Source organism: Chiloscyllium plagiosum, chromosome 35 (assembly GCF_004010195.1).
Source record: "Chiloscyllium plagiosum isolate BGI_BamShark_2017 chromosome 35, ASM401019v2, whole genome shotgun sequence".
Taxonomy (NCBI): Eukaryota; Metazoa; Chordata; class Chondrichthyes; order Orectolobiformes; family Hemiscylliidae; genus Chiloscyllium; species Chiloscyllium plagiosum.
Window position 1 is genome coordinate 740,062 of NC_057744.1, and position 11,247 is coordinate 751,308.

At 40.1% G+C, this 11,247-nt stretch overlaps 1 protein-coding gene across 1 annotated transcript in view; it reads right to left on the reverse strand.

Annotated features, from left to right (window-relative positions):
* Window positions 1–11,247, reverse strand: part of tecta (tectorin alpha) — a 181,224-nt gene that overhangs the window by 128,983 nt on the left and 40,994 nt on the right. The window contains exons 8-10 of the mRNA XM_043676399.1: window positions 9,233–9,252; window positions 3,208–3,233; window positions 163–189 (exon numbers count right to left, since the gene is read on the reverse strand). Of these exons, the coding sequence (XP_043532334.1) occupies window positions 163–189; window positions 3,208–3,233; window positions 9,233–9,252 (73 nt within the window). The remainder of the gene's footprint in view (window positions 1–162; window positions 190–3,207; window positions 3,234–9,232; window positions 9,253–11,247) is intronic.

Sequence of the window (11,247 nt, forward strand, 5' to 3'; positions counted from 1 at the left end):
AATGAGCTGCCAGAGGAAGTGGTGGAGGCTGGTACAATTGCAACATTTAAGAGGCATCTGGATGGGTATATGAATAGGAAGAGTTTGGAGGGATATGGGTCGGGTGCTGGCAGGTGGGACGAGATTGGGTTGGGATATCTGGTCGGCATGGACGGGTTGGACCGAAGGGTCTGTTTCCATGCTGTACATCTCCATGACTCTAAGTGTAACATAAAGACATTCACCACACCCACAGAAACACAATCACTGATTCGAAAATAAGGGAAACTGCCCAGATCTATATAACCATAATTCTAACAAATCAAAAGATCGTTCATAATCCTTGATATTGAAATCGAGTGTTTTATTGATAATTCATTAAACTGTACAATACTTAAAATATTTCCTATAATTTTTCAGTCAGTAATTACGATTGCATTATCTTCACTCTTCGTAAAATTAAACTGATTTACATGCAAATAGTTGATAGACTGACTTAGTTCATTTAGGGAAAGCTGTGATTAATGTTTCTGATATATAATGAGTTAAATTGGATTCACATGCAGGTTCTAGAATGACATTAGACAACATAAAACACCAAGACTAGTGATGAGACACAGCAATGAAAACAGCAATAAAAACACCTGAAAGTGGTGTATTTGAATCACAGAATGGTTACAGCACAGAAGGAAGGGCACACAAGGTATCGTCATTACTACTTCCAGAATCAGGGCACTCACCCTACAGCAGTAGCTTCTATGTGGAAAGGCAAGACCAAATATAACAAAAAAAAAAGACTTTTCACATCGTAAATGCAATAATCCAATATCCATTTACATCTTGTTATTAATGATAGAAAAAAATGGAAACTGCTTAAAAGTTGGTTGATCCTTTGCCCTCTTAGCTCCCATAGCATTCTGTAAACAAAAAATAACTGAGTTTTACCTGGTTACCTGTAGGAGACTGCACTCAGTAGTAGCACAATCCAATGAGGTAATCATGTCAGTTCCATACTGGATTGAGGTGGCAAGGGAGATAATCTTAGCATGTACTGGACCTGTATAGAGACTAACTGGGAAAATACTCTTCGCTTTATGAATCACCGGAACATTAGAGATTTTTAAAACATGATTTGGTAGTACAAAACCTTACCTTCAATACATGAAAAATAACTGCTCACAAGTATGCAAGAAGTAAAACTACCTGCAGGACCAGAGCTAACCACCAACTATGAAGCAAATCAGTAAATATGCATTATAGTAGGGTGGCCACAGCCTTGTAGTTTGCCTTTTTAATATTAAATGCTTGCTGAATAATGACCTTCATTTAAATACCCCCTCTTGAATCTAATGACATAATTGCTCACACCAGAAATCTTCAACATTCAATTCACAAAGAGGCAATCTGAGTTCACAGATCAAGTAAGTCACCTTCAAAGACGCAAAGTACTTTATATGAAAAAAGTTTGAACATTCAAGGGAAAAAGCCATAACAAGCCATATGGAGAGATCACGGACTAGTAGCTGGCCTGTTAATCCAGAGGCGAGAGTGTGATGCTGGAAAAGCACTGCAGGTCAGGCAGCACCCGAGGAGCAGAGGAATTTACATTTTGGGCAAAAGTCCTTCATCAGGAGGTCCAGCTAATGTTCTGGGGAGCTGAAAATGTGTTGCTGGAAAAGCGCAGCAGGTCAGGCAGCATCCAGGGAACAGGAGAATCGACGTTTCGGGCATAAGCCCTTCTTCAGGAATGTTCTGGGGACCCAGGTTTGAATCCTGCCATGGCAGATGGTGGTATTTGAGTTGAATAAAAATCTGGAATTAAGAGTCTAATCAAACCAACATCAATTGTCAGGAAAAACCCATCTGGCTCACTAAGGGAACTTTAGGGAAGGTAACTGCCATCTTTACCTGGTCTGGCTTATATGTGACTCCAGATCCACAGCAATGTGGTTGTCTCTTAAATGCCCCTTGGACAATTAGGGACAGGCAATAAATGCTGGCCTGGCCAGCGACACTCTCATCCTGTGAATGAATTTTTAAACAAAGATACAACAGGCTCAATATTTTTCAACCAGGGATGCCAAATAAATCCTAAAGATCACAAAAGCAAAAAAGTGCTGTTGAAGTTCAATGTGTACAGGTATGTGGAACGGATTCATTTGGATTATGTTTCTTGTAAACTACAGCCAAAGGATGATTATTCACACAAAGTGCAGTTTTCCTTTAAATATACCAAATTTGCATTTGCTGTTATCTATATAGCAGACAATAAGTAACACTGTCCACTTAGTGGATGCTTAGTTGCTCCATATGACTTTAGCTCCAGACCATAGTTCAGTTCTTTCCATTACAGGAATCAAGTCAACTCACAACTGAAAACAGTCATTTTCAACATAATTATATTTGTATGAACAGATTAAACATTTTCACAATTAACCAAATACAATACTAAATGCAATAATGTAACTTGATGCACATCCCAAAACTTGAGTACCTGGCTGAAAATATGCTAAGAAAATATTTGAGGCTTGCCATGCCCCTCATTGTACAATTTGAATCCTTCAATACATTACTGCCCACATTAAATTTGTGTATATTGCAGCTAACATACTGAATGCAATGCAGAAACCACACACTGCACATTTACAACTTGTATGCAGTTCGTAAAGTACTATGGCTGTTATGCATGTTTATGTGGCGTGGTGTCCAAGGTGCTAACTGTGCAATTTCATACTGATTGCTTAATCTGTATAAACACTTACACTACAAGTGTTAAGGCATGAATTCTGCTGAAATTAATTGCCACTGATTCAGAAATCATGTTCATTTACATTTTGGCAATATTGATATAGAATGATACAGCACAAACTGACCAAATGAACCTATGCAAGCTTCTTAAGCTATTCAAGAAATCCCACTCTCTTGTTCTTTCCCCATAGCTCTGCAATTCTTTTTCCACATTAGAGTATATCAAATTCCTTTTTAAAAATGGCTGTTGAAATACATAATGCAATCAAGCCTATACAGTTGGTTCTGACATAACGCGATAGTTATGCTCTCATGCGATCTCACGTTATAAGAAAACCATGTAGTACTGTGCCATTTAAACTAAAGGGACCGAAATCGTGTTATAGCCACTACAGGTAAGGAAAATTCGCTTTCTACAAATAACGGTCGAAATTTTTTCAATCATATTAAAGCCAATTTGCATTGAACACAACGTGTTACAGCAGAACGGACTGTTAATCCAAATCCTGCTTTCAAAGAAGGATAATAACCTTTTTCTGATGGCAGGTGAAGGATTAATGTCATCAAGTTAAATTGATAAATAGTTTAACTTTAGACAACTATTTCATTGTTGATGACATGATCATATCCAAATTTGACTATGATAAGGGACAATTTTGTGCTGCTTCTTACTTCATCTTCTTAACATCTACAAGTATGCTTACAAGCAAACATTAAAATCCAGATTGTGTTGCACAATAGTAATGACTTGTGTTGTCTAAAGTTGAGTGATTGAGAATAATGTTGTACAGGTTGTAACCCTCAATTCCTTTGTAACCTCATACAATGATGATCCTACAATCACTACGCTGCAGTAACTTTTGACCCTTCTTACTGCTGGTTTCAATAATCAGCTTACAGTATATGCCTCCACTGACCAAGGTGATGTTGACCATGGGATCTGTTATTACAGGGTTGCCTCCTTCATAGAAACTTCTGCTAATTGTAGGAATTTTGATCAGCAATAATCAGTACCTATGCATTGAATGTCAAACCCCTTAACAGTTACAATTGTGAAAATATACTGTGACCCAGCAACACTTTCATTAAAAAACAAAATACTTGGGTAAAAAGTGCAAAGATTGAGAGTAAATTCACAAGACTATTTTGTTTTGGGTTCTACATGAATCTCATCTCCGTCTCGGATACTAAACGAGTGGAGAGCACGTGTGCTGAATTTCATTTCTTCTGGTCCAAAAGCCTTTACCATGTCTTGATCAATATAATACAGGCGCATATTATTGGCCGGTAACTGTACGATAGTTCGAAGTTGCTTCTTCAGATCAGCCACTGTCTGATCGAGACGAATATTCATGACCTCAACTTTACCTTCAAAATGAACCTCAACCTTCGCACGGCTCTGGGGTCGAAGGTCAACCACTGCCAATGGTTCCAGTACACCATATTGTGTTACCAGTTCATGGTATCTAGAAATAAATGGAAAGTTCAGACGATTAAAAAATCTACAGTACACCTCAGTGTTCAAACTCAGCAGGACCAAGCCTTAATGTTAGCATTATCAATTTAAAAAAAAGGCCAGCACAACATCAGGGGCCAAAGGGCCTGTTCTCTGCTGTACTGTTCTTTGTTCTATCTTTCACCCAGGTATGATCCTCTTCCTTCAAACTAATTCTGTTGTACGTATGAACTCTTGGTTCCCATTCAGTTTCCTGACATTATTAATATCATCTGGGAAGTTACAGAAGACAAGTCTTTGGGGACTGCAAGTGTAGTTTGTGTGAGCAAAGGTGTTTTCAACTTCAGGTAGACAAGCAAATGATTTCTCGTGCTTCATCACAAAGTAAAGATGAAAGAAAGAAATGGATAGTGATCATACTGAGGGTTGATCACAGAATGGTCATAGCACTAAAGGAGGCCACGTTGAGCATCTGAAGAACCAATTCACGTAATGACATCACCCTGCCTTTTCCTTGTAACTCTGCACATTTTTCCTTTACAGATATTAAGCTAACACTCTTTTGAGTGTTTCTGTTGACCCTGCTTCCACCATGATCTCAGTCTGCCCATTCCAGAACCTAACCGTTCATTGCAGCAAGGCACCTTTATTCCAGCACACACATCCCATTGTAATTAAGACGACAAATCCATTTGCCTTCTCCCTATTTACGTGGTCCAGATTAATAATTATGAATAATTGCCAAATCTAAACTAGACTTACATTTAAGCATGAATTGGTTTTACCATTTATCTTATGGAGAATATATAAATCTAGTAGAACATTCATGGATTGTTGAACTTGATACATGGGTTTAGTGGCTCATATTATAGAGACTGGGCAAATATGGAAATATAGAAACTGGAGTAGGCCATTCAGCCCTTCAAGTCTGTCCACCATTCAGCATGATCATAGAACATTACAGTGCAGAGGCCCTTCGGCCCTCGGTGTTGCACTGACCTGTGAAACCAATTTGAAGCCCATCTAACCTATACTATTCCATTCTCATCCATATGCCTATCCAATGACCATTTAAAATGTCCTTAAAATTGGTGAGTCTACTAATGTTGCAGGCAGTGCGTTCCATGCCCCTACTACTCTCTGAGTAAAGAACTACCTCTGACATCTGTCCTATATCTATCACTCCTCAATTTAAAACTACATCCCTCGCGCTAGCCATCACCATTTGAGGAAAAAGGCTCTCACTGTCCATCCTATCTAACCCTCTGATTATCTTATATGTCTCAATTATATCACCTCTCAACCTTCCTCTCTCCAATGAAAACAGCCTCAAATCCCTTAGCCTTTCCTCGTAAGACCTTCATTCCATACCAGGCAACATCCTAGTAAATGTCCTCTGAACGCTTTCCAGAGCTTCCACATCCTTCCTATAATGCGGTGACCAGAAATGTACACAAAACTCCTAGTGCGGCCGCACCAGAGTTTTGTACAGCTGCAGCATGATGTCATGGCTCTGAAACTCAATCTCTCTACAATAAAAGCTAACACACCGTATGCCTTCTTAACAACCCCATCAACCTGGGTGGCAACTTTCAGGGATCTGTGTACCTCGACACCGAGATCTCTCTGCTCATCTACACTACCAAGAATCTTACCATTAGCCCAGTACTCTGTATTCCTGTTGCTCCTTCCAAAGTGAATCACCTCACACATTGTTCTGCATTAAATTGCATTTGCCATCTCTGCAGCTTATCTATGTCCCTCTGTAACCTATAACATCCTCTGCACTATCCACAACTCGACTGACCTTAGTGTCATCTGCAAATTTACTAACCCATCCTTCTACGCTCTCATCCAGGTCATTTATAAAAATGACAAACAGCAGTGGACCCAAAACAAATCATGCAATCTTTTATCTCAATACCACATTCCCACTCTCTCTGCTATATGGATTACATATCTTTTGGAAATGAGAATACAGGCAAATCAGATTCAGGCACTTAAAATAAGGAAGTCAAGAATATCACTTCCTTTAGAAAGGGAGTTCAAGACCATAAGACCATAAGACATAGGAGCAGAAGTAAGGCCATTCGGCCCATCGAGTCTACTCCGCAATTCAATCATGGCTGATGGGCATTTCAACTCGTAGCCCTTAATTCCTTGTGACATCAAGAATTTATCAATCTCTGCCTTGAAGACATTTAGCGTCCCAGCCTCCACTGCACTCTGCGGCAATGAATTCCACAGGCCCACCACTCTCTGGCTGAAGAAATGTCTCCGCATTTCTGTTCTGAATTTACCCCCTCTAATTCTAAGGCTGTGTCCACGGGTAGTCTCCTTGCCTAACGGAAACAATTTCCTAGCGTCCACCCTCTCCAAGCCATGTATTATCTTGTAAGTTTCTATTAGATCTCCCCTTAATCTTCTAAACTCCAATGAATACAATCCCAGGATCCTCAGCCGTTCCTCATATGTTAGACCTACCATTCCAGGGATCATCCGTGTGAATCTCCGCTGGACAGTCAAGATTGAATGGGTCAACATGGTATGCTGAAACAAACCTGATTGACACTTTAAGAAATATCATTTTAGTACCAATAAATTTGTCATTGTCCTGATGTTGGCTTAAATGCTGACAATTTGTCAGTGTGCTTTCAGTGACAAGCGTAAGAATGAAAATGGTCTATGGAGTATTCAAATCTATTGGTATTCATGAATAAGGCAACATGAGCTGTTCATGGGAGAATCAGGCTCATACAAAGCTGAAACAGAGAGTCGTTGTTTAAATGGAACATTCCAGCACCTGAGCGAATCTCTGGAGAGCTGAACCTGACTGGCTTCACTTTCACTCCAGCAGCACTTCACTAAAAGAGTGAGCCCTGGTTAGAACCATTTGCAGATTTGCACAATATGAGCTTTCTTTCCAACTCAAAATGGAGATAACCAAAGTCTGAAATGATACCTTCAGCAAGCAGTAATTTTCAATTCTGTTAATCAAAACTACTTTGTTTCTTGGCTGAATGCCACTTTCCCAGCCTGCTAACTCTACACCAAAATTGGCAAATGTGCAATGACCCGACTTGCACATGCAACAAAATTCTGAAAGCACATTCTCCAAAGTTAGTTCAGTGCAAATAGAAAATCTTAAAACTAAGTGTTGTGGTGCAAAGGATTACTTTAACCACTTGAAACAAGAGAAATAATTTTACGGTAATTCAATTTAACAAGTGCAATTTCAATATCTAATAAAAAAATACAAATAGATTTAATACTTTTACTCCAAAAATTGTACTGAAAGCAGGGCAATTCAATCATAATAGTGGGCACAAAATGCAGAAGCTATTGTGTGAAATTTTCTTATTGGTGGATTGAGTGCCTTGATGGGTACAGAGGAGAACTTGGTCAGATTAAACAAGCTTCCAGGGAAACATGAACTGTCCATAATCTTAGCCTTTGAGCTATACCTTAAGTTTAAAACAAACTTTGGGAATGGATGCAATTCATAAAAAAGCTTTTCTTTAGCAAAGGACAGAATTAGTTTTTGACAAAAACAGAACACACCTTTCAGCCCAATAATCTCATCCTTTATAAATGTTATTCTTACCACCTATCACATCATCACAAATCTCACCCTTTTCTCTCTAGCACAATTATACGTTGATATCGTAGTCAGATTGTATCACAATTCTGTTAACTGTCATGAAAAAGATCAGTCAATGTGTTATTCTTTTTCCCTGATTTTGTAAATTTTGACTTGTGCCTTTGATAAATTGAATCATTCACTACAGTGAACAACTCACCTGGTTCAATTTCTATTTGCTTTCCGATCTCAAAAACACCTACATGATCCATCTAGTCTACTTCTTCCACAGATAAAGTGACAATGATCTAACATCCATCTATCAAAATGACTGTGATGTGAAGGACAGATTAAAACGTTATAAGGATTGTTGGGATAATTTTGTTGATGGAATCCAGGGCAAGCAATGTAAATAATGATGAATTGATTCAGAGTTTGGGAGCAGCACAAATTGTTTTTATTTCCTTATTTAGGATTAGATGTTCTGAAAGATAATTTCAAGTTCCATGATAATAGGTTGTCTGCAGGTCAGTGCAGACTTAACATGAACATTTTTGAGTACTGCTGAAAATTGTCATTTTGTCAAATCTTTGGAATTGCATTCATCGGGACATTTTGCAACAAGACTAAGCACTGGGAAATCAACATTTACACTGCAAGATAAGAGATTGCTAATCAGTTGGCAAAGGACTCGGATTATTAATGTGGATTGACATTTAACTACTATGATCAAATTTCAAACTTGCCAGGTTGACTAACTGAGCAGGGAACCACAGAAACAAACCGGTGAATGATTGTTAACTATTGAGCTCAAATAGACGTAGTATGTACGTATTCCTTCTGCCTGCAAAGAATGTGATCCTGTATACTAATTCAGCTTGTAGTACGTAAGCAAGTCTCACTGTGATCCTCACTGACTATCATAACTTTACATCTACTTTACATCTACACCACTAGTCCCACTAACCAGCACTTTACCTATAGACTTGAATGTTACGACATATCAAGTGCACACCCGAGTATACAGAGTCAGTGTTGTACACCACAGAACAGATCCTTCGGTTGAACTCATCCAAGCCGATCAGATCTCCTAAATAAATCTAGTCCCATTTACCAGTATTTAGCCCATATCTCTATAAATCCTTCCTACACACGTACCCATCCAAACGCCTTTTAAATGCTGTAATTGTATCAGTCTCCATCACTTCCTCTGGCAGCTCATTCCCACTCTGCACTCCCCTACCCTGGGAAAAAGATTTTGGCTATTCACCCTATCCATGCCCCTCATGGTTTTATAGACATTTATAAGGTCACCCCTCAGCATCTGACACTCCTGAGAAAATAGGTCCAGCCTCTCTCTATAGCTCTAACACTCCAATCCTAGCAACATCCTAGTAAATCTTTCAACTTTAACCACATTTTCCCTATAGCAAGGAGACCAGAACTGAACTCAGTATTTCAAAAACGACCTAACGAATGTTTTGTACAGCTGCAACATGACATCCAAATCTGATATTGAATGCTCTGACCAATAAAGGCAAGCATACCAAAAGCCTTCTTCACTATCCTGTCTACCTACGGCTCCACTTTCAAGGAACTATGAACCTGTACCCCATGGTCTCTTGTTCAGCAACACTCCCCGGAACCCTACCATTCTATTTATGTCCTGCTCCGATTTGCCTTACCTTGTGGGCGTCACGGTGGCACAGTGGTTAGCACTGCTGCCTCACAGCGCCAGAGACCCGGGTTCAATTCCCGCCTCAGGCGACTGACTGTGTGGAGTTTGCACATTCTCCCCGTGTCTGCGTGGGTTTCCTCCGGGTGCTCCGGTTTCCTCCCACAGTCCAAAAATGTGCAGGTTAGGTGAGTTGGCCACGCTAAATTGACCATAGTGTTAGATGCAGGGGTAAATTTAGGGGAATGGGTCTGGGTGGGTGCGCTTCGGCGGGTTGGTGTGGACTTGTTGGGCCGAGAGGCCTGTTTCCACACTAAGTAATCTAATCTCGTTCTCCCTGTGTCTGCGTGGGTTTCCTCCGGGTGCTCCGGTTTTCTCCCACAGTCCAAAGATGTGCGGGTCAGGTGAATTTGCCATGCAAAATTGCCCGTAGTGTTAGATAAATGTAGGGGTATGGATGGGTTGCGCTTCGGCGGGTCGGTATGGACTTGTTGGGCCGACGGGCCTGTTTCCACACTGTAAGCAATCTAATTCCCCTCAATACAGCACTTCACATTTATTTAAATTAAACTCCATCTCCTTGGCCCATTTATCAAGGTCCTATTGTACTCTGAGGTAACCTTCTTCACTATCCACCACACCACCAATTTTGGTATCACCTGCAAATTTACTAACTTTACTTCCAATATTCATAGCCAAATAATTTATATAGATGACAAAAAATAGTGGACCCAGCACCGATCCTTGCGGCACATCGCTGGTCACAAGCCTTCAGTCTGAAAAGCAACTCTCCACCACCACCCTTTTGACTACCTTCAAGCCAATTTTGTATCCAAATGGCCAGTTCTCCCTGCATTCCATGGGATCCAACCTTGCTAACTAGTCTACCATGCAGAACCTTGGTGAACGCCTTAATCATGTCCATGTAGATGACCACCACGCTGCCTTCAATCTTCTTTGTCACTTCTTCAAAAAACTCAGTCAAGTTATTAAGACATGATTTCCCACGCATAAAGCCATGTTGATTATTCCTCATCAGTCCTCGCCTTTCCAAATATATGTAAACAATGTCCCTCAGAACCCCCTCCAACAACGTACCCACCACTAACATCAGGCTCACCTGTCTTCAGTTCCTTGGCTTTTCTTTATTAACTTTTTAAAATAACAGCACCAAATCTCCAAGTTTCCTAATGGGCATTGTTCTTTCCCTGGTTAATCTCTTCTTTTTAACATAATTTATAAAATATCTTAAGATGCTCCCTAATCCTGGTCCCAAGTTCTTTTTCACACCCTCTAAATTCCCTCCTGCACTTCCTGTATTCTTCTAGGGCCACAGCTGAATTGCTCCTTTTGGAGTTGCTAAAAGACTACTCTTCTTCTTTATCCATCCTGAACTGTCCTAAACATCCAGTGTTCTCCAAACTTATTGCTCCTACATTTCCCTCTAAAGGGTACATGTTGGACCCGAAATCACCCCAGCTCCATTTTGAATGCCCCGAATTGGTTGGCTGTAAAATTACTGGTAAGGAGCTGTTCCAGGGTCTGCTATGGCCAGATCCTATTTTATTTAAATGAAATCTGCCTTTCCCCAATCGAAAGCCATCTTTTGCAGGCAATCTTTTTCCTTATCCAGAACAAATATAAACAGTTCCATAGTGTGGTTGCTATTGCCTAAATGTTCCCCAACTGCCACATCGAGTGGGCGAGCGAGAGAAAGGGGGCGAGAGAGAGAGAGAGAGAGAGAGAGAGAGAGAGAGAGAGAGAGAGAGAGAGAGAGAGAGAGAGAGAGAGAGAGAGAGAGAGAGAGAG